This window comes from Rutidosis leptorrhynchoides, unplaced genomic scaffold (genome assembly GCF_046630445.1).
Source record: "Rutidosis leptorrhynchoides isolate AG116_Rl617_1_P2 unplaced genomic scaffold, CSIRO_AGI_Rlap_v1 contig10, whole genome shotgun sequence".
Taxonomy (NCBI): Eukaryota; Viridiplantae; Streptophyta; class Magnoliopsida; order Asterales; family Asteraceae; genus Rutidosis; species Rutidosis leptorrhynchoides.
The window spans coordinates 100,411-125,100 of NW_027266356.1; the positions used below are offsets into that span (position 1 = coordinate 100,411).

General features: G+C 31.6%; 3 protein-coding genes across 3 annotated transcripts; 1 reads left to right on the forward strand and 2 right to left on the reverse strand.

The window, feature by feature from the left end:
- Positions 1-1,165: 1,165 nt before the first annotated feature.
- On the reverse strand, positions 1,166-1,678 carry LOC139880975 (uncharacterized). The gene has a single exon (XM_071865523.1). It carries the CDS (start codon positions 1,676-1,678, stop codon positions 1,166-1,168), a length of 513 nt encoding a protein of 170 aa, XP_071721624.1.
- Positions 1,679-2,057: 379 nt separating this feature from the next.
- On the forward strand, positions 2,058-15,414 carry LOC139880976 (late embryogenesis abundant protein At5g17165-like). Its single transcript, XM_071865524.1, has 2 exons — positions 2,058-2,208; positions 15,131-15,414. The coding sequence occupies exons 1-2, from the start codon at positions 2,058-2,060 to the stop codon at positions 15,412-15,414; spliced, it is 435 nt and encodes a 144-aa protein (XP_071721625.1).
- Positions 15,415-16,731: 1,317 nt separating this feature from the next.
- On the reverse strand, positions 16,732-17,253 carry LOC139880977 (uncharacterized). Its single transcript, XM_071865525.1, has 2 exons — positions 17,130-17,253; positions 16,732-17,030 (listed from the first exon to the last, which is right to left on the reverse strand). Exons 1-2 carry the CDS (start codon positions 17,251-17,253, stop codon positions 16,732-16,734), a joined length of 423 nt encoding a protein of 140 aa, XP_071721626.1.
- Between the last annotated feature and the right edge of the window lie 7,437 nt (positions 17,254-24,690).

Here is a 24,690-nt window from a genome sequence, read left to right on the forward strand (position 1 = left end):
GAAGCAGCAAAATGCTGCTCCTAAAGACACAGCAAAGTTATTTTCCATTTATATAGTTTTTACCTTTTTTTACTCTTCACATCAGATTATAGCGTTTCTATATGAAATAAAAAATTCATCAAGCATTCCAGTATATTATATATATAGCTATAGCTTAGTAAAAAAAATTAAAATTCAATGAATTTAACTTTATTCATCAGTTAAAATCACTTTTTTTAAATGCATTATTCAATTAATTGCAACCTTATAATTGGCTCATTTCATTAAATATATAGGGACTTATGAAGAATATTATGGTGGACACAAATTTATGTCCGATGTAGACTTTCAAAAATTCGGCCGGTGACCACTCGTCGTCGTAGTCATTGGTGTACGAATCCAATCCGACGGGGCAGCTAGCAAAAAGGACAGTTTACACGCCCCAAAATTAAAGCCAGCCACTGTTTAATTGATTTGGTCATCGGTTTCAATTTGAAATTGTCTGTCTATCTATCTGGATAACCCACCTGGGCCTAACATTTCCTCAGACTTTTAGATAGCGACCTCATATCTCTTACATTAAAGGACAATCAAGCTTCTGTCTGTCTGCCTTCCTTCAATTTACCAGAAGTACGTACACAGCTAGCCTCAATAATAATAACAATAAACTGCGTAATGGTGGCCTATTAAATTATTTTAGTCAACATTTGGTCAAATTTAATAAAAGAAAGAATTAACCCAAGTTAAATTTTTTGCTTGTAAAATTTTCCATCACGATCGAAGAAATGATGAAAGAATATAGTTTTTTAGTCATTCTAATTAAAACTTTGGAGCCGAAAAGCAAACATGAGATAATAAATCTAGTCTTTCACTAAAATATTTGAGGTAATTCAAAGACTAATTCAATTAAGAAAAATCTTGAATAATAAGTAAATTTTTCATCAATAAATTTGAACAAAATGAAACTATTTACACATACATTCAACAACGTAAAAAGAAAATATTCCAACATAAACATGAAAATACTCAATTTACGCAAGTAAAATCCTTCCCGTTTTCTCTCCCTCCATATTGATGTAATCTAACCTCGATGTAATGTAACCTCTCTCGCTTTCTTCACGAGCACGGTAGGAAAACAAAAAAAGTAACTTATCGGAAAGTGCTTTTGAAGTAAGAATTTTTTTTTTCACTGTCGCTCTCTCTGTGAAGGACTTCTCCAAAAGCCAGTTTCATAAAATTTATCCCACATCTCCTTCTCCAACTCCATGTTCGATTCATTATCATTATCGAAAAAGACCAAATCATCATCATTGATGGAGTGAATCTGAAGCTCTGTCTCATCGCAGCCGCATCGACACCGTTGCCGCCCCAACGGAGGGACAAGCCCTTTCTTAATAAGCCGTTTCCGACGCTTATTCCGAATGGCATTGCGACATAATCCTGCTGGCAGCTTATACATTGCCAGGATTAGGAAATTGGCTAATCCGCAGGGACAACAGCAGCATATCGCTGCGCATTCAGCTGTCGTTCCCCCTGCAACCTCCGCGAACCCGTACGATGATGCCCTGTACGGGGAGGCCGAGGGAGACGTAGCAGAAGAGGACGAGGTGGAGGTGGAGGCTGAGGAGTAAAATGACCGGCTTTGAAGGAGCGGTTGCCTCCTCTTAACCGATGGCTCCCGGAAACGCCGTGACATCATTTTCAGATCAAAAATATCAAAATTTAAAGAGCCAGGAATTTTTATATACAATAATAATTAAATTCTCGTAAAACTCTATAAATTGGATTCTTGGCACAAAAATGAATGCGAAAAAAAATTAAAATGACTTTTACGGACGACGTTCTAAAAATAAATTAAGAAAAGAAACAAAACTTTGAGGTTTTTAAGAGAGCAACCTAATGATGTTTGTTTCTCGACAAAAATCAAATGGAAAATGGAAAATAAATCAAGGGTCTCGCTAGAAACAAGAAACCGAGATGAAAAAAAATTGTTTTGTATACAAAAAATAAATCCTTGCCCACGAAGACCCCTGGAATTGGCTACAAGCTAAAGTAAAGCTCAAAGAAAGCCTCCATTAATGGCTGGTTTGTTTGTTGGTGGCTTCTGCAAACAAAGAGAGAGAGAGGGAGAGGGAAGGAAAGCTTCCCTTGTAACTCAACTACTCACCAAGAGTGAGAAGATCAAAACTTATGTTTGGTTCCTGGGAAAACAAATTAATAGGTGGAAAGGTCTTTTTTTAGAGAGGTTTTGCTTAATTGGTGGTGGAGGCTTTTGAGGGTTGTCGACCTTTTATTTGCTACCTAGGATGATGGAGATTATAATTTGATTATGTGAGACTAAAATTAGTACTAATCCGAATACCGCGTTTAGAGTTATTGCACAGATAATTACACGATCAGTCCTTAAATTATGCCGAACATTACATTTAGATCCTTGAACTAAATAATATCACTCTATTTTGCTTCTTTTTTTTTTGGGCAGATGTTCATTTGGGATAATACCTTCATATGCCCATATGCCCAATGAAAAGTGATTCGGAGCTCCAAGTGTCGAAAAAAGTGCTTCGTAGCTTCTTTTGTCGAAAAAAGGTTGGTCTGAAGAAGGTTGTGTCCGTTTTGTAGGCTTGGTTGCTTATGTGTCAACATAAACAATTAAAATGATAATTTCATGCCTTAAGCGTCTGATAAAACAAGGAACCATCCGAATAAGAGTTAGAAACCCCAGTGTAGAGAAGAATTTTTTTTAGAGCTTGACATCCAACTCTCGAAGTTTGCTTAAGACCATAGTTAGATTTATTAAAATTACACATATAGTCAAGCCTATTGGAGTCAATAAAATCCTTAGATTGTTCCATAAAAATGTTTTGTATCAATGGTCCTTGACGAAACACATTGTTCACATCTAATTGTCGAAGGTCCCATCCTTTTGATATAGATGTGCTGAGAATAATCCTAATTGTTGTACGTTGTACAACATGACTGGAAGTTTAAGCAAATACAACACCCGATTGCTGATGAAAACCTTTAGCAACAAGGCGAGATTTGAATTTGTGAACCGAGCCATCAGAGCAACGTTTAATTCGGAAGATCTACAGTCAATCAAATCTGACTTGGATGAGAGGCTTGGAGCAACTCTAGATGTTTGAGCTCCTGAGCAATGGTCGTTGGTTCAACGTTGGCAGTAGCCGAAAGCTAAGCCCTTTAGCTCAACATTTGAATCGACTTTCATATAGTGTTCTTCTTATGTAGAATGTATAGTCGAAGAGTATCTTGGTTAGGCCAAGAACCAAAATCCCGTGCAACGTTAATTAGTGATCTCATTTGTTGTATTAGAATTATACTCCCGTTCTTGTTTATCTTTGGCTCTTCTTGGTATTTTTTTTGTCTGGTCATGTTTGACTTGTCATGCTTCTGCCTAATTATGCACTCCCTCTTAGTTCTGTTTTTTAGTGATATATTCTCCAATTTTTGGTTAACATTTTGTCGTTTTGTCTTTTTGTCTCCAGTACAATTTCCTTTCTGTTTTTTGTAGAGATCCCAACCGCATTCGGTTAGAATTTTCATTATCCTCTCCTTCGTGGCAGAGATTGAAGCTTTGCTCCTCTGATTCTTCTTTGGTAGTTCTCCTCTCCTTTGTGGTAAAGAATTGATGGATATCATTTGATTTTGAAGATTGGATCTCTCTTGTCTTTAGTGGTGGATGTTCTTCTGTGAATGTGTTTCTGCATCCTCTAAGGGATAATTGTAATAGCTAGTTGCTTTTATTTTCTCTAGACTTTGAACGTTATTTGTAATTGAATTTTTGAGGTTTTCATTCTCCGGTAGTTCGCTTTTGGACGACGCTCTCCTTCTCAAGTACGGTTTTTCCAAGTGGTTTCATCTGGCGGTTCGGGGATAGCTGAAATTAGCGAACTCGACCATCTAACTAATTCATTAGTAAAATCTTTCTATCAAAAAACGATTGTCGAAAAAGTCAACCGATTTTGAAACGATCATAACTTCTACGGGCAATTAGGGATAACCATGTTGGAGTTCGTTAAGGGCTTCATCCTAGCCCTTTTTCATCGCTCGACGGGCCACTTTAGATTTTCGTTTAGTTTTTATTATTTTCGATTTCCTATTTCTGTTAGGTTTTTGTTTAGTTTCCTATTTTCGTAAGACTATTTAAACGCTTTTCTTATCAGTTTAAATAAATTTTGATCAATAAAAATTCTAATTTGAGATTTCTCTCAATATTGTTGAGTTTATGTTCCTAAAACTCGATTTACGCTACTAAAACCGTGCCATCTTCCCTCATGTGATTATGTGATGAGAAGTTCATATATATCATTCTCAGTGTTCATATAATTACTTACCTTAGGGATATCTTTCTCAGGTGTAGGTGGAGATAATGGCGCAAGTGGCATATGCATGTATTCTAGTGGGAAGGGGGATGATGGGTGGTATCTAGTCAAATAGGGCGGAAGCGGATGATTGGTCAGGCTGACTAGGTTTGCCTGCGAAAACTGCGAGAAACAAAGATTCTAGACGTAAAAACATCAAGACAATAGTAGTCACTTTGAGCAGGTGAGTATCCTAGGAAAACACAGGCTATGGATTTTGGTTATAGCTTGTCATTGGTCTATGGTTTATCCTTAGGTAGCACGAGCACCCCAAGATTTAAAGTTTCGAATTATTGGGTCTAGTTCCAAAATTTATTGTAAATTCTTCTGTAGCAAGTAATGATGAAGTTTAGAATCTGCTTACGGTTTATACCAATGTGTTCCCATATAGAAGTGATTCTATGTCCTTAAGGAATTATCGCTCCCACTATGTTGCTACTGGTTTTATGGATGATATTCCTTCAGGATTTTAAGGAAGCACCAGAAGATTCCAAGGTAGCAAACCCTTAAAATTTTCTAAGAATAAAACTAAAAAAGTCTTTCAAGTTTAGAGAAAGATGAAGTGATTTTGAGATTACTTTTAATTGTTATGTGTGTCAAAATGAAATAAATATCTCATTTATATAGGTAAGTGTGTGAAGCGATACAACTGTTCATTTTATTTTGAAAAGAGACATTTTCAAAACAATTTATTATTTTCGGATTTTCTCTTCTATTTGAACCGAGACTTTGGTTTGAAACATTTTGGGACAAATGAACTCTGTTTTGGTCGAATTTTATATTAAAAGAAACCTTAAGATGTCTAGTTTCATAATATATAAACAGATTTCAAAATTGTGTCCACTTACCCATAACAGTTTTCAAACCGTATATGGTGTACAGAATTTCAAGTTTCCTGAAGTTCTTGTACTAACATTTTTGTTTTAAATAATCAATGGTTTTAGACCATTTGATATACAATGTATTTTACTTGCATAATAATCCTCTTCTTTTTTTTTTACTTGTGGATAAATTATTTAACTTAAATACAATTATTTTGGAATCTAAATTCCAACAAATATTTGGCAAAAGAACTGGTCATGTTAAATTTATGCGTAAACATTTGATTTATAAGGTAGATATTTGTGGAAAAGGCATTGATTCACTATTTGATAGACATAGACGTTATGTGATAATAGAAATAGGCCAATTTCAATAATGTGTTGATCAGTTGATCCTTACCTTCAGTTAGACCATTGTATTTAGGGATTTGTGGCAACCATTGTGTTTAGGGATTTGTGGCAATGAACTCTTAAATGAAATATCATTAGTAGCTCATAGTTGGAAAGTGTAATATATTCACCCTCATTACTCAATAATAGTTCGTTTTTACGGACTTCTACGAAAAGGATACCAAATATGATTGTCAAACGTAAAAACTAAATATATATATATGGATTAAAATATGGGAGACGAATTAGATTTTAAGTAAAATGTTAAGGACCTAAACGTATGATTTTGTCAAAAATTTATGTAACGATCGACTCAACGTAATATAGAAGGTGAGATGAGAGACTAGTACGGTTTGGCCATTTGTTCTTCTTTTTTTCGTTTCTTTTTCCGTTTGTTAGATTGTGAGAAAACCCTGACGTGGAGCCAAGGTATGTTTGTTATTCCTATTAATTAATGTTCCAAATACGTGCGTCCACGACGTACCTTATTTTTGCGTTCACAATTTTCCATAAATACTTTCCACTTATGTTACTGTAAAAAATAAAATTAAAATAAAGCGTGGAGTCGACCTTCTATATAGTATTAGAAAAAAAATATGACCTATATACAACTAACAAATATACGACAATTTCCATCCAGCTGGACTAATGAAGACATTTTAGGGGCTATCCCCATTATAATAAAATAAGATAAGATTTTAACTCCTCTTATTTTTCTTCTTTAAAATTAGAAATAATTATTATTATAATTTATCCTGAATTTATCAAATGAAGATCATGTATTTTAATTAAAAATAAAAATCTTAAAATGATAAGATTATATTTGACAATAAACAATAAGGAGATAGCTGTGAAGGTGAAAGAACGAAATGAAAGAAATTTATTTGATTGTGTTCACGTGTAGTGTTTGCTATGGGGAGAGTAGAAGAAGAGACTAAAACAAATTAATTGCAGAACTGATCAGTTAGCAACAGATCATCATATCATATGCTCTTCTTCTTCTTCTTTTTCTTCTTCTTCTTCCTTCCTTCACTGCTCACATGTGAATGTTTCTTTCAAGGACTTAGATTTGACATAAAATCACATTTGGCTTTTACTGCCCCCAGCTGTTTTCTTTTTCCCTGCCAAACTACTATTTGTATATTTGGGGTCCCATTCCTGTCCTGATAGGGTCAAAATGATTTATGAACGTTTCGATAAACGCACACATTATATTCTAGTTTTTAAAGTAAATAAAACACACTACAATGGAAAAATAAATAAAAAAAAATTAAAAATATTTTTTCCATATCAAAAATAAAAGATATTTTTTGGAAGACAATAGAATGGAACAAGAGTTAAAAGAGAATTGTAGTAGTATTGTATTTTTATGTAGCAAATAGATTCTTACGTAGACTCTCTCGTCAAACATGTTATACTTATTTTTATGAAGATATAAATAAGAGTAGCGCTAATGAATGTACAAGCTAAAAATAACAAAAGAGTGAAAATTTATCAAGGTTATTGAGAGTTATTTATATATTTACCCATGTGATTTATAATCCACAACTCCTTGATATATATATATATATATGGATCATCAATATCGTACATGACAAAAATTTTCTCAAGAAAAATTTAATTGGGCAAAATCTATGTAGGAGGTGAAAGAATTGGTCGGAATCGATCTTTTCAGCAAAAAGCCAATATCAAACACAATCTAATGAAGAAAATTGATGAAACAGTAACACTGAAATTGTTATTTCATTTTCTAGTGAAATAAACAGCCTATGTAAGTTGTATTTGATGAATGTCAATCAAAACCTATCATAGACAATGAAGCTTGATCATAGACATCACAAGCAAAAAAAACAGATTTTTGATTCTTTGTGATTGAAAACCGACAAACCTTGAAACTGAAATTTTGCCTTAATACTGAAAAATGAAACATAAAATTAATTTCTCTCATTGAAACTAAAAGTGCAAGAAAGAAATTGGAATGGAATTACATTCAATTTTTCTTCCTACAGCTAATATATATAAGAGTTTTACTTGCTCACCAATCACTAAACTAACTTATAGTGGCAATATAAGTATGCCAAACACTTTAGGACTAATACCTTAATACTATTGGCTAACAAAAAGCATAAATCTGAGCTAAATGACAAAGAAAACCAGAAAAACCACTATTGATTTTTACAGAATTTGATAGTAAATAGTGAAATTGAAAAAAGGTCTAACACTTGACTTTGAGAACCAACTTTCACTTGTGGTATTGTAAATTCCAATACAGCTTCATAGACACCTTCAATACACCATTCAAGGCATTTTTTAGCAAGAATTCAATCATTTCCCCAAGAAAACCGAAAAACACCTTTTTAGCATAAATACCTTCAAAACTGGTCATAAAAATACTTTTCTCACTTCTGTTTGCTACAACTCCAATGCAGCCATACAAACACTTCATAGACATCATCTATGACCTAAATGCAGTATCCTATGACAATTTTGCCGCAACAAACACAAAAATATCATTTGAGTTATTTAAAGAGTCAAAATCAACAACTTGGATAATCATAATCTGCATATGATTTTTTTCTGCATTTTTCTTTCATAGACATGTTTAGAATACCATTTTACACCTACCATCCAAATTTGAGAAAACTTTGCCACTCTGTTAGAAAGATAGATGTTTTGGTCCCTGTATTTCTTTTTCTGTACTGTAGGTCCTTGGAGGCTGTTTTATGTAGATTTCTCTGTTTCAAGGCCAATGCAGTTTGGTTTTAGCAGTTCCACCATCTCCATTTTGCTTCCCAAGATGTCACCAAGCTTCATATACATCATTTCAAGTGCTTTCTTCATCAATGACATTCTTTTCAAATATTTCTTCATCTTCAAGTAAGTTTCTTTCACCAAATATACAATTATTGACTTAATTAAATCCATAATTACAAATTTTTAGAACAATCCAAATTAATAGAAAGAAATAAAGAATATCTAATATTATCATACATATGAGAAGATAAAATTTTGCCGACAAAACTCTTTAAAAACAAAACTCGGTTGAGAAAAAAAGAGTACGGAATTTTCTACTACTCTCCCTCATGAATCATATGTTATATATTCCATTGAACATGACAAGTAAAATTTTAAGGGATAAAAAAAATATTATATCATGTTTTTGGTAAAACTTTATCAAAAAAAATTCATTGAGATAAAAATTTTAATAATAAAGAAAAGAATGCTAAGTGTATACACATCAAAATCGTTGTAACGTTAAAACTTCAACAAAAAAACCGTAATGAGGCAAAATTATGATCAATGAAAAAGAATACATATTCATGCATGATTAAATAAATTCAAAGGTTTGTATTGGTGCCTCACGATCTTGCCTCAAGATTACTCGCAAAAAGTTTAGGAGAAAATTGAATGGGGAGGAAAGAGTACATTTATATCATATACATTAAAGTTGTTGTCTCGACAAAAAATCACTGAGAAAAATCCAATTGGGATAAAGACCTTGATCGAAAATATCCTCCTCAAATCAATCATGTAGCCACTTCGGGGACTATTTTTCTCAAGAGTTCCATATGTTTGTGGTAAGCATATTAAATTTTTCATGATTTAACAATTTATTTAAATCACTAAAAGTAACTACATATACTACTATGGAAAAAACCTTTCCTTTTAATATGGTTTATCCAAAAAAACCTAAAAATATACTATAGAAAAAATCTTGTACGATGATGCGAGTTTTATATTTCACAATCTCAATTTTATTTTTTGCACAAATATTCACGCGTAATTCATATCATTTATCTTTAAAAGTTTGGACTATAGGTCTACCATCACTCTTCAACAATGAATAATCTAATTTGAATTGCGGTTTGGATAGACATTAATTATTCAAGATGTCAATTTGAAGATATTCATTTTTATTTACAACATCAGCATGTGCAATATATGCAAAACTATTGTGGACGATGATGTTGTTTCTATTCTAAATTTTTTAATTTAGTCATGATAACGAACTCTTTAGGGAGACTTTGATGATTCGACAATATTGTGACCGACTTATCCTTCATTGATGCCGGCGTATAAAAAATCTTTGTATCATTATATCTCAAGAGCTGATTTCCAATAACATTATGCACCAAAGAGAGAGAACACAAAAAACACGCCCCAAAGAAAACGATTCCAAATCATTTCTCGCGCGGTTTTTTGTATTTTTCCTTACTTCTTTTTATATTTTTGCACAATCAGTTTTACTGCTGCTGTTATGTTTCTTTTCATATCGGTATGAATATATCCAATAATTGCTACATATAAGTATGTATATATGTGCAACAAAATTTACGTGTAATTTATCTCTTGAATTTTAAGAAAGTTTTTTCGCAACATAAAATCTTCACATTCGACCACCTGTAATTTATTATGTCCGCCAACTCTCATAATTAGTTAGTTCGAGAGCTTAAATACTTATAAAACTATACTCTATATTTGATAAATATATTTTAGACTAATTTTTTCGGGGTTCATTCTAGGCCCCTAAGTTCCGCTTAATTTAGAAGACTCGGACTAATACCACGACCAAATATATCTTCTGATAGGGAATGATTTCATTGATAGATGTTGAAACCCTAAAACGGTGAAAACTCCCCTTAAAAAATAACATGTTCTAACAATCTCCTCTTTCAATGTCCTAAAATCTCCTTGTTCCGTCGACATTTTTGACAAAATACCTCAAAACAACTTGCATCAATTTATTATTAAAACTTTTGACAAACAATAACTCTCAGTATTCAAAACATCCTAGAATATCAAGTTACTTTCCTGGGAAGTCGAATCATGCTTCAAACTTGAATCAAAATTAAAACATGATTCCTACGCCAACTAAATTAATTAATGACTTGTATACGTAGCTGAATCGCTTCATCCGCGTGGTGAATTTGTAACATATATAGATATCAAATTTTGTCAGACATATGATTATAGACTCCCATAATATTTGAATTAAGATCATCTCCACCGTCTTATGAATTGATAGAAAAAGTGGTATACAGATCTCCTAAGGAACAAAAATGGTTACTACTGTTTTCTTGTTTAAATAATGCTACCTAACAACAAATACTGTACTATATATTTACTATCAGTAATGGATTTGTCCATTACCAATTAGGACTCAGATTTTCTCAAGCAAACTCTACTTTATGGGAAATACTTAAGAGCTTATGTTCACCGGCAGCTCTCAATTATGAAAGCGACCAACTACTTCCGTGGGTGCCCAGACGATGACTAAGCATACATTATTTTGTAAACAAAAATTAACATTAATAATGAAATTATGTCTTAAAACATAAAAATTAGTATCATGAAAGCGACCAACACTTGCTAGTGTTCGTTTCGGGTTGAACAAAGTTTGTGTTCCGATTTGGCATTTTGTTTTGCAACTTTCATAACATTTCTACTTCACAGAATTTGGCATCATTTCTTGTCACCTTCTAATTTAATCATCCAACAACCAGTATAAGAGTTATTTTGAATAATAATATGGCACTCCTCTCTCACTTATAGTATATAGTAATTACGTATCATTCTCCATCTTATGTGTAAAGTGACGGTGATGCTTTGCGAACGTATATAAAGCATAGGTGAATAATTTTTTACAACCAACCTTACAAATTACTACCTCTTGACACTTACCAGTAACATACTTTTTAGGTCCCTTATTTACAATTTATCATTTATTTTATTTAAATTAATTATTAGTCTAGTTAGTGTCTTAGTGAGTTGAAAAAATATTAGTGGGGAAGACAAAAAAATAAAAATATAACAAATCTCTTGATGTACTATTTAAAGAATTTAAAAAATAATAACAAGAAAAAAGTCATATTATGTAATGAAGATTACCTTTTTGTTTCAGGTTCAATCAAATACCATCATCGATCCATTAATTTGACGATTCAAATGAGGAGCTCTTGAAGGATTGATTTTAACAGAATATAATTGTAATGATCATTATTATTATTATAGATTGACATTTTCTTAGATAGATATGTTCTTATGGGTTTTTTTTTTTTTTTTTTTTTTTGTTTTGTTTAAAATTGGCATTTATGATATTTTAATGTTGGGTATAAATGTTTTGCCCGATTTGTTGTATTAATTCTAGGACCACAACAGGCAAGAGAAAAAAAAAAAAAGTTATTGGTCATCACTGGCATAACTGGAAGAATCTCCACATGGGTGGTCGATGGCTTTTATTTTCAGTAAAATCTCTAGTTTGCAGGGAAATTCCCAAATGAAACCAAACACTTCTTTTCAAAATATATATGTGGATGGATAGCCTCAAAACTTGATTGCTTCAATTTAATCTGTTATACATCATTCAAATCATCCATGTATGATTTTGATTGGCTACATAAACTAGTGAGTAGTGGCAACTTTCTCTTGTTTTAAGATACTTTTAAATTAATTTTGAATAGTTTCTGGACCAATGATCATCGATTTATTATTTGGATTCAATCTGGATCAAAGATTTTGTCCTACCCAAGGCTATGACTTCCAAAATGAAGAACAAAATCCACGAAAGCCCAATACACAATTTGTTTTCCACCTTTGGGCTACTAAGAATTCTTTTCTTTTTGAAGTTTGGGCTACTAAGATTTGAGAATGTTACTTTGGCAATACAAAATACTTTATATTGACAAAAAAAAAATAAAAAACTGAGAATGGTTAAAATATGATTATTTAACTGATTTAAAAATTATCTCCTTTTTTCAATCCAAACTTCCCAAAAATCAAATTCATTCATGATCTCTCCAAAGAAAAAATACTTTAACAATTGAACCACGCTCTAGGTTGAACTAAAAGTAAGTTTTGAATTTGATTATTTCCAATTCACTTTTGATAAATCTTGTGTGCTCCAATCTCTTTGCTCCTCAAGAATCAGACATGGATAACAGATAGTAATTAATTTATAATTTTTATAGTGATGATATTTACATTACTAGAATAAAAAGTGAATGAATGAGTGACTGTAATGTACAAAATAATTTTGATTATCCATAGGTATGAAGTGAAGACCTCTATCTCTATATGCATGCAAGTTTTTTTTTTTTAAGAAAATACGAAGAGAATTACAATCTCCATAGTCCTAACTGGATCATATTGTGCTATACTACAATAAGTAATAAGGATAAAAATATAATTTCTATTTTATTTATTTATTAATAACTCATCATTTTGATGTAAATTCATTCTAACACATCACGAGTAATTATTTTACCTTCCTTTTTCACTTTATTCACATTACCAAACATCGATAACCTTTAAAATAAATAAATTTCTTTGTTACAGATATGATTAAATATCAATAATCATAAATAAATTTTTTCTTAAAATTACTTACATACTTGAGAACACCCGATCGTAAATTAAATGAAGTAAAATTTTCTTAAAATGTGATTTTGAACAAAAATCATCCTTATACGGATCTTGAACCGAATGTCAATGGTCCAAAATCCAAATCCATCTCTTAACCGGTTCATTTTCGGATCATTGAACATGTGATCGGAATCGGCCATAATCGGCACATGAGCCGGTCTCCCTATGTTTGATTGAACCGGCCGGTCTACGTCTTCAAAAAAGTTAAGAACGCACGAGACAATTTCCAATGAATCACACCGCACTTTTAGGGAGAGCTAAAGGCCAGTTCAGTAGGCTGTATTTCTTAAAAGTTTTTGAAAATTTTTCATTTTTTATAAATTTTTTTTTTTTTTAAAAAATTCGTTCGGTTGACGATTTTTGTTTTGTTTTCTTCGAAATTTTTATAAAATTCTATGAAAAATAAGACAGTCAAATCTGAACATTTCAAATTATTCGAGGAACTGGATTGAAAATAAAAAAAACGTCAGGGATCAAAATGTATTTTCACCACCTCACAACCACCTCTCCTCTTCCAAAACGACAAAATTAACGGCGTTAGCTCCCATAATGTTTACTCCGTCAAAATACAAATGGCAACAAATAGAATGAAAAATAATTAAATCAAATGGACAGCTTCCGTCAAAGTCACGCTATATATCTATCTGGGGTTAGGTACATTCGGACAAAACAAAGCTGAGTAGTTATTTCATTGTTGGACGATAAAAGAACACCAAAACTCATTTCCTTAATAATTTCTCTCTCTACCATTCTCTCTCTCTCTAAAAAAGCTTAATTAAGCTTATTTCTGTTGTTTAAGTTAATTGTTTTTTTCTGTTATTGTATGGCCGCCGTCAATTCAAAAGGAGCAGTCGTTAGCTTTGGGAAGCGAGTCATCAACCCGATCTGGACTCAGTACCAACTCTCTTCAACTCGTTCCTCTCTCAGGTATTTCATTTTTCCTTTTTGTATGTATGGTTAAGTTTTAGTATTTTTCATATTTGATATTGTATGAGATTGTTCATTTTTTTTTTTTTTGAATTAACGTGATCGTTAATTAATTCATGATGTAGATTGTAAGCTAAGTTATAGGTTCAACTGTATATGAAAATAATAATTATATTGAGTAAATTTATAACATAAAAAAAAAATTGAGTAAATTTAATGTCCTTGATTCAAATCTCAAAAATGAACATGTCCTAAATTTAGAAATCATAATTACTTATTTTACATTGGGTAAATCGGGTAATGATAAATAGTTGGGATTACAAAATAGGGAATATATTTTCGTACAAGAAAAGGTGTTGTGGGCTGTACCCTGTACTAGTAGAAAGTGGATGGATGTGCATTCGTGGCAAATGGATAAGGACATATCTTGGACGGAAAGAAAAAAGTTGTTAACGATTCTCCGTTAAAACTCTTTCAAAGATTTGCATAATTACCCCCACCTAACCTTACCAGCCTTTTTAAAGAAAAGAATCTAATTCTAGTTGGTCATGTGGTACAACGTTGGATATTAACGGCGTCTTCTAATTGGATTTTTAATTTTATTTTAATATTTAGAAAAATATAGTTTGACTTTATAACTTTAGTAATTAATGTTGGGTAACAGTAGCATATGGTATATCCTTTGGATTATGCGTTCCATAGACTAGTGGAGTATTTTTTTAGTAGTGGAGTATTAGACATTTATTTTTCTTATTTATTCCCACTTATTTTATTTTAAAGAATAAATATTTGGTCGGTAGTCGATATCTCGTGAGTCTCACGTTCTTGTCTCCTGAGTTATTTTATCTTATGGGTATTGGGCTTGATCGCAAAATTTCTTTACCGGTTCGAATCGGTTCTTTCGACTTAGAACGGCAATGAAGAAGTTAGAACTATGTCTTGGTCTATAAAATGTGATCTGATTTGACATCCATGATTGTCTTGTCTTGGACCAGTGATTTCAGAATGTATTTGAGTAACCGAGTTGTAGTTTAACTGGCTTTCATTGTACTCGAGCCGATTTTATCCGTCTGGTTCAATTAACCTCTTTTTGATTTTTTGTTAACTATACAGTTTGGTTTTATTCTTTTTTGTCCCTATTATTCACAGAAACGGGCAATTTAGTCATTTTCTTCTGTATATTCTTTATTTGTACATAATACAAACTAGTCTTCATTCAATCTAGGAGGGCTGCACACTCATCTGCATATGACAAGAATCCTGAGGAGCACGTCCGGCCAAGCATAGTTCCGGATCATGTGATTGAGGCAGAATCGGACAAGTATTGGGCCCCACACCCTAAAACCGGAGTGTTCTCCCCGGTTGCAGATCCTCCTGCAGGCGGCGAGGCGGTCGTCGCGAATGGTGGCGACAGCTTGGCCTTAGAAGAGAAGGCCTGGTTCCGTCCCACTAGTCTCGAGGATTTTGAGAAGCCTCACCACCACCACGCTTGATATCTATATCACGTATAATGAATGAATTGAGATTGAGATAATAAATAAAAACCTGCTTGTGATCGTATCCGGTTCAATTATAAGTTGTAAGGATAATATTCTCAAACCTTTTATTATTACTACCAGTCCACTAGGTTTGTATCATTAACAAAATATAATCATCTTTGTTTGTCTTTCATCCATCCGTTAGGAAACCGTTCATGAATTGTGCACTTTATTGGGCCTGCATCGAGTTCATAGCCCATGGAAGCTAACTTGACCAAGCAGGCCCAGGCCTATTAACATATAAACTACAAGTATTTATTCTCCAATCTTATGCTTAATTATTTTGTTCTATTTCGTTTTTGGATTATCACGAAACCTATACCCTCGACTCGAGTTCTAACATTTAGTCACACAAAGCCTAGTTGATTGACTAACAATAAAATGACCATAATTTTTTTTGAATTTATGTTGAATAAATATTACTCTATATATAAATAGATAATGTTTTTTAGTATTTTTTTTTTAAATAGTCAATACTTTTACGATTTCAACATATTTTTCTCTTTCCGTTAAGTTTTATCTCACACTCCATTTATACAAATAATTAATAATATAATTAAGAGACAGAGAGATAAATTATGAATAATTTTTATATTAAAGTATTTGATGTTGGTATGCATAAAAAACGACAAATAGAGAGATGGTATATATATCGTAGGATCCCATCTCTAATATTTTCATTTGGGCTTGAATCTTTTTGACAGGTCTATATATATTTTGATAATTATGGAAATTGTAATGTGACGTTTCATCCCTGATGACATAAGTTAAAAGGAACACACATAATTAAAAGAAGACTAGAAAGAATTAAATTACTAGTTAGTCTTTGCTCAATTAATTAATCTATTTATATAACTGGAATGGAGAAGAAGCTAGCACTCCAACTTTGAATTGAATTAACTAAAAGTAACAAAAAGAAAAAAGGATTAATTTAATTAAACAAATCCACATGCTAGATATTATTGTATTTTATTAATAATTTTCTGTTACATAATAATAATGATAATAATAATAATAATTCAGACCAACTTTCATTCTACACAAACAGACAGTTGAAATCCTGCCAAGAAAATTTACTTCTCTCCCCCAAAAAACAAACTAGTTAATCACAAATTGCTGTTCAAATTTCCATATTCCCGCATTGCCTAGACAAAAATCACACACTACAATATCAACATATATTAGGAAAAAGTACTCTTAGGCGCATGAATAACATATATAATTCATTGTGAACCTAAGTCATGCCACGCTCTATCTTTACTAACATATATTTCACATTTTGCCACCCTTTAAGAGGGTTTTATACTCGAGAATCCCTTTGTACAAAATTTGTCTATTGAGAGGCATGGTGTCCTCAAGATTGGCCTTCAACGTCACGTCTTCCTCCATTTTGAACAACTTGTGGTGAGGTTGACGATTGGCGTGATATTGATGATGATGATCGACCTTAGCCGCATTAACCGGTTTTATATTTGAGTGTCTTCTTCGATATTCCTTATTATTTGAAGATGGTTCTATCACATTTTCTGCGAATTTTACTTTCTTCTTTCCATCAAAATTCTTAGATGATCCTGTAAAACAAGTGCATGTGCAACATTTTGTGTCATGATATATATGAAATAAGAAAAATAATCCATAAATTAAATATAATATACATGAAGATCTCTGACCGGCGAATTCAACTTCAATTTTCTTCATGAATTCGGAGACAAGACGCTTATGAACATGACGTGCAATCAGAACTACACTTCCTGATACGGCAAAAACCGTCACGAATCCGATTGGTGTCTCCATTTTTTTTCTCTTCAGTCCAAAAATAAATAAATAGATCTCCGCTCTCCTTCTTCCTAATTTCTCTCTTCGTTTAAAGACGAATTCATATTTTCATTTACATGTAAATGCAAGGACAAGTCAATATCCATGGAAGAAAAAATGTTAGAGAAGAAAAGAGAGAGAGAGACTAGATTTCTTATTAACAGAGAGATGTTTAAGAAAAAGTTGGTGATGGGGTTTGGTGGAAAAAACTTGAAATCAATAATACGTTTTTATAGTCGACGGTTTATTCAATGAGAGAGAGAGAGAGATAATTTAATTACAATTTTAGACTGGTAATTTTTTGAAAAAAAAATTAAAAAATAGAGTATTGACTATATTATACAGAGGATGAGAAACTATAACACAAAATTAACTAGTTAGCCTCTTTTTAAATCGATCAAAGTAAATTAATCTAATATTTATGTCCTATTCTTGACAATTCTAATTTTAGAGTTTCACCAGATTTTTTTTTTAGGCTTGCCTGACTCACGTTTTCTTTAACACTCAGTATTTATAAAAGTAAGAATTGATTTGTAGGAAATCGTTATTCTTGATCAATCTTGTTCGATTCTTTTAAATAATAAATAAATTTTAGAAGCGCTCCTTATTATTAGAATAGATCAACTCAGAGTTTATAATATATATAATGGCCAGATATATAAATCGGTCTCTCATGATAGAAATGGCAGACTTGATACAACTGGCTATAAAGTTGCTCATTTGAGACCGGAAGCTCGCACGTTCGAGCGCATATTATCTGAAAATAGATCCCTCATGTTACATTCCTCTCATATTACATTCCTTTAGGTTTAGGATAATTAGTCCCGCTGGACGGAAGTTAAGTATTGCTTACGTTGATATTTTTGCCAGTCAAATAACGACACCTATATGTGTGTAGATACAAAAATTTGACTAACATGTATAGGTGTTAGCAAAATTCACGACTGCAAATATAATGAAATTAACAATGATTGATTATTAATCTCAAAATATAAAAAGTTGTATGTGTAGGTTACAATATCTATAATTTTTTTGATTTACATGAATTAGTTGAAGCTACTTTGAGAACTTCATTGGATTGGATTTGTGGGCATGTTGATTACGCAGTGAGTCCACCGTATTGAGGTAGACTTTTCTTCTCCACCTTTAATGTGTGTAGCTGTGATAATATTTTTGTGTGGTTGTGGCGTGTAGCCCTTTTGTGTGTTTGTAGGGTTGTAGGCTCATAGCCTCCCTCCAATCCCTAGACTGTCCATCTTTATACATAATGTAAGAAGCTTGCTCTTCAAGGGTAAGATAAAGACGCACTAATTAAGCAGATGTTGCAAAGCCCCAAGTCCTCCGGGTCCTACATTGAAGAACAAGCAAATAGTGTAGTTGATTTTGATCTCAAGAATGGATTTATATTGAAATACGTTACTTACTCGGAAGCCATTATAAAAGCAAAAATGTTTCTTGAAGTTGTTTAATCTGTTTTTTTCTTTTTTTTTTTTTGGTTTTTCTCCGAGTCTTTGTACTCTTTGTATAGAGCCTTTGTACTCATTGCATTTGGATTAACCTTTCCTGTCAAAAAAATAAAAAATAAAAAAAAATATGATTATATCATATCTTTGATTTTCCAATTAAAACTTTGATACAATCCTTGTTAACCGAGGAAAACATGACTTTATTGCCATTTTGATAGATTGCCTTGATTATATTTCTCGGCCCGATTTTATGTAAAATCGATAAAATTTCGTGTTTACAGCGTGTGGGAGATCTACTGATTCATAGTGTCAAAATGACATTTTGACACTACATTTGTACCGTATAGTAGAATTGAATCATTTTGACACCGACCAGATCTGTTCGTTTCGCAGCATGAGCTTGACCAGCCATATGTTGAAACTGTGCTCTACATACCACTATTGAAAACACAAGCTCAGTATACTATCATACATTACAGATTCCAGCTCTAAATTAATTAGTAAAACTCAACCAGCTCTTCATTTTATCAGAAACCGAAGCAGTGGATGAATAAAGGCTTATAGCAATTCCTATGTGTGATTCGTTGCAGGAATCATCAATAACAAACAAGCAGCATTGATCAGAAACAATAGTTAACAAAGTTTCTATGAACCATAATATATTTGATGTGAAATAGAGGCTTGCATCCACATTGAATTTAATTAACATATTTACAGGGTCACGACCTCTGGAAGCCCCTTAGTTGAAGTCTTTGATGACGAAGGACATAAAATTGCAAAGATACACCATCTAATTGTGTTGATTACTTTCTTTTTTAAGTAAATTGATTGATAAAGCTTTTTTTTCCCTTCTTTTTGAAGTTAGCTAAAGTTGTAGAATATACGACCTTCAAAAATTTATATGTATCTTCTATAAAAGACCCGAGCTCTATCTATAACGATCATCTACTATTCCAAAATATATTGTATACATGTATCTTGTATAAAGAGACCTGAGGTCTATCTATAACAATCATTTACTATTCCAAAATATATTGTATTGCTAATTCTATCATTTCAAATGCTAAAAATTTATAGGAAATTCTCAATTTCCACTTCAGTGATCCACAATAAATTACAACTGCTTCGTTATTGAATCAAAAGAAAAAGTGGATAGCCTCCTAGCATCTTTGGAAGTTGAAAATCTTGATCGATGTATCAAAGATATATAAAAGCAAAAAGAACTGCGAAACGGACTATAATAAGGACAAATATCCCCCAAAAACTTTATGCTTGAAATCAAAGTAATTATCTAAAAAGTCTTGCACTGTCATTCCTGAATCAAGTATGCCATTTACGTCTCCATATTGTGATGTCGACAATCCATTTAGCATTCAAAATCTTGTATAAAATTATATGCATCTAGTATAAAGAGACCTAAGGTCTATCTATAACAATCATCTATTATTCCAAATTATATTGTATATATGTATAAAATATTGTATTGCTAAATTCTATCATATAAACTCCTAAAAATTTATAGGAAATTCCAGTGACACAATAAATCAGTTTACAACGGCTTCGATAATAAATCAAAAGAAAAAGTGGATAGTCTCCCTAGTGTTTTTGGAAATTGAAAATCTTGATCGATACAATAAAGATAAAAGCAAAAATAATTGTGAAACGGACTATAATAACGACAATTACTCCCAAAAACTCATTGCTTGAAACCAAAGTAATCCTCTAAAAAGTCTTGCACTGTCATTCTAGAGTCAAGTATGTCATTTATGTCTCCATAGATCCAGGTCTCCACCATACCGGCATGCTCCGTGATTAAGGAAGTCGATATGTATTTATAGCATATTGTTCAATAGGAATTATCCTAAGGGAATAGTCTGGGACGATTCCAGAATTTGATTTATGGGACGAGATATAACCTTTAATTACTATCAAAATTTAAGAAATATGTACTTACCGATTGAGGAACTATGAATCCAGAAAAGATATTTCATATTCCACAGAATGCAGTAGAAACAATGACAACAATGTGGTGATACAAGGTTACTGCAACAATCATCATGCCATAGAAAATGAAATATAGTAATGTGAAATACATAAAGAAAATATACCGGAAAAACTTAGCAACAGTCCATTCAAATCCGATCATGGCATAGACAATAATATCATATACTGCCCATTGTATAAATATGTAGGGAATCTCAATCACAACCTACAACCATTAACGAAAAACTCTTTTAGGGTAAAACTTCATGAAAATTCCTTAATTGGCTATATGATATGCTTCACCTCCTTGTATTTCATGAAATATAAATTATCCCTAAACGGAAACCTAAAACAATGTAAAACTAGTTTTTATTTATACATTAAGATATGTTACATGTCCTAGGTGTACGATAAGAAAGAGTACATTCCGGCACTATTCTTTCAACGACAACAACCGGCTACACGGATGCAGCAAGGAAGAGTACATTCCAAATGTATTAATATTTTGTATAACATAATTCTTATAATAATACTCTATATTTTTTTTTTTAAATAATACAAATTTATAAATATTTTATAAGCTATTATTTTTATAAGTTACAATTATTTATATTCATACATTTTGTTGTAACTTATAAAAAATTTATAATAAAAGATATCATTTATTCCTTTGCTTAGGATTCAAATACATGGTTGATGTTTGTTTTCCACAATATTGAAATAAAATTTCTCAACAAGAAAATCGATTCATTTATCTATCAATTCTGCTCTTGAGCCTCAACAAGAAGAACTCATTACCGTCTGTGAAATTAAGCAATCTCTCTAAAAGCTTTTTTTTTTTTTTTCTTTTGTAGGTATAGGAAGCCTAACTTTTTCGTTAGTTAAATTTGATGAGTTTAGAAGTTCAACTGTAGCGATACTACAATGTATGGTAACAATTGCTTTTCAATAAGGGTTAGAGATGTACCCTTTTTCTACGCTAGTGTTTGTGACTATTTGATTTTATTTTTGACAGTGCATATAATTGTATGTATTTACCCTTCTTTCTGGTGTAGAACTAAGACAGTTAGTAGTATAAAAACTCACTATAATATCATTTGAGGATAATGTATTTGGAATTTGACTACTCCATTTAGAAAGTTTAAGGACAACACAGTAACAACGAGTTTCTATAGTGGACATAAATTTAATCTGTGTTTCCATGGTATTGATTGCAAAATTCATTAGTTGAGATGCAATGGGGTACATCCATATCAATCATATATCTATTAAAAGGTTTGGTCTAGACATATGTTATCTGTATCTGCAAGAATCATGTTCTTTGTTTTTTTTTTTGTCAATGTCAAAATTTTATTGCCAAAGTAAGAAAGTTGAGTACAAAACTAACTCATAATAATACTATAATGCGCAACAGGCTGGACATGAACATTCTATAGAAATATAACAAAAGCAATGAAACAATCTATATTTATATATCAAGCAGAGTTGTTTCCATGATTTGTGATCGCTTTGATTTTGATGAATATGATATCTAGATATAGTTTGATTTTCTTAGTTACATTAACTGCTGACGTAGAAAAAATGAAGTTGCCGTCAAATCAAGTTAAGTAGCCCATAATCTAACAAAACGTCGTCATGAAATGATGCATTTGTTTTGTGCAGTGCAATCTATCATTCCTATTTTAGGTCGTGTTTAAAATACTCATTTCATTTACTCGTGATTAATTAAGTATGCATGGATGTTTGTTCAGTACTATCGATTACAAACAAAGATATTAAAGTTGACGTGAATTTGGATAATCTGTTGTGTCTGATACATATATTCTATTTTTTTGATAGAATATCATATATTCTATTTAAGTAGAGAACTTATTTGTATTTAATATGTTTTCTAGTCAACATGGAATAACTAACATTTGTTGGCATGTGACATTGTTAGTTGATATTGTTTATGTAGAAAAAGAGTCGATACGACAATGAGACCTCTAAATATAATAGTGATGTGGCCCCTATTTTGCGTATCCAAAATAATTTGAGTATGAATTAAATTGTCCAAATTAATATTCTGCAATAAGTATAAATTAAATTGTCCAAAAAAACTCTCTACGATGACGGTATAAACTAATATGTCCAAATAAAATTCTCTCATGTGAGAATATAATAATATGTACAAATCAATTTTCAAAATGAGATTAAACTAATATCTCCAAATCAAATTCTCTAAAATGAGAATAAACTAATATGTCTAAATAAAAATCTCCCAATTAAGAATAAACTAACATGTTCAAAATCAAAATTGTCCAATCTAAGATTAAACTAATATGTCCAACAACAAATTCTCTGTAATAAAATTAAACTAACATGCCCAAATTAATTATCCGATAACGAGTATAAATTAAATTGCCCCAAAAAAATTCTCCAAAATGATATTAAACTAAGATGAACCAATTTAATTTTTCGAAATTAGATTACACTAAACTATCACAAATAAATTATCTCCTATATATACAAGAATAAGCTACTTCATATTCTTTGGCTAAACGCAAGGGCTATATAATTTGAACTACGTGATGATTTTATTTTTCTTTAAGAAAATGTATAAAAAACTTAAAGATTTTATATCTTAAATAGAGTCACAACAAGAAAAAAATTCGTCTTGTTCAAGAAACAAAGAAGAAGAGGAAATACAAAATGCTAGAAGAAAAGCCAAAATTATCTCCTTACTCCATTCGAGAATTCGTTAAAGAAATGCTCCCTTAAAGGATTGAACCAAATCTATCTCCAAATCCAAAAATGAAGAGGATAAGGGATGCTTATTTTTAAAGCTCACCATACTTGGAAGAAAGCTTGATTCCTTCGATTACGATAATTTTTAACTTCTCTCTTTTTATTTTTTGTTTGACGGGTTCCTTTAAATGTGAGAGTTGGGTTGTGTACAGTTACTAACTTTTTAGAGTTTTATATTTGTATACACTACATATTGATTGATAAAAAAAATAAAAATTGATGACTTGAAACAACAAAGGGTTTGAAACAACAAAAGCTTTCAAGATTAAGTTATTTTTTAATACTTCACCAAATTTTATATTCACAACTAAGTCTTGAAAGGGACATTATAGACATTAAAAATTTAACGATCAATCAAATGATGACACCTCAATATTTAAGCATAAATTGGGTCAATAAAGTCAAATTTGAAGTAATTATTGGTCAAACTCGCATATATATATTTCAATACTATGAATAAAGATTGAACCTAGAGAAAAAAATATGAAATCAAGCCTTAAAACCTTATGGTTTAAAGAAACGGAACACAACCCATTCGAACACTTGTCGTTCAAGTTATGGAAAATGGGGTTGAATTGATATCGACAGAAACCGAAGCACCAAAACAAGTAAAGTTAGAAAACTTGTTGTAATTGAAGGAATCGAGCCTAATTAAAGATTGTGTTTCAGATGTTTGCTTTAAATGTGTCGAACCAATTAAAAATGACTAGACACAATCAAATCAAAAACATATAAAATATATAACAGATATTTATTACACTAATCCTCTCAGCTACTATAAATAGGACTACTCTTACTTTTCATAATTCCTACATCGGAAGAATGGGAAGAAACCACACAGCTATGTTGCTTTGCCCGAACATGGTTAAGCGGAATATTTGTCCACTAATCCACTACTGTTAACTCACCGCCCCACAATCCAACTTCATGGTAAGACATAATTAACGGAAGTCAAGCTAGCTAGTATTGATTAAAGGATTAATAGTAGTGTAATCACACTATCTTTTGTTTAAATTCAATTGATTTTTTTGCATTGCAAATAAAATTCTATTTCAATGTATTCCGAGTATTATGCAAATTATTTTATTCGTGTTTACTCTTAAAAATTCTTACCAAGTAGAACTCTTAGGATGCAAAAATTTTTCGATGGGGCTTGGCAAAATGAAGACATGATGCGTTA

Bases quoted from the DNA above. Each gene is read 5' to 3' on its own strand.
- LOC139880975 (XM_071865523.1), bottom strand. From the start codon at position 1,678: ATGATGTCACGGCGTTTCCGGGAGCCATCGGTTAAGAGGAGGCAACCG.
- LOC139880976 (XM_071865524.1), top strand. From the start codon at position 2,058: ATGGCTGGTTTGTTTGTTGGTGGCTTCTGCAAACAAAGAGAGAGAGAG. The intron at 2,209-15,130 runs GTCTTTTTTTAG...AATACAAACTAG, and splicing joins ACAAATTAATAGGTGGAAAG to TCTTCATTCAATCTAGGAGG.
- LOC139880977 (XM_071865525.1), bottom strand. From the start codon at position 17,253: ATGGAGACACCAATCGGATTCGTGACGGTTTTTGCCGTATCAGGAAGT. The intron at 17,031-17,129 runs GTCAGAGATCTT...CTTGTTTTACAG, and splicing joins AATTGAAGTTGAATTCGCCG to GATCATCTAAGAATTTTGAT.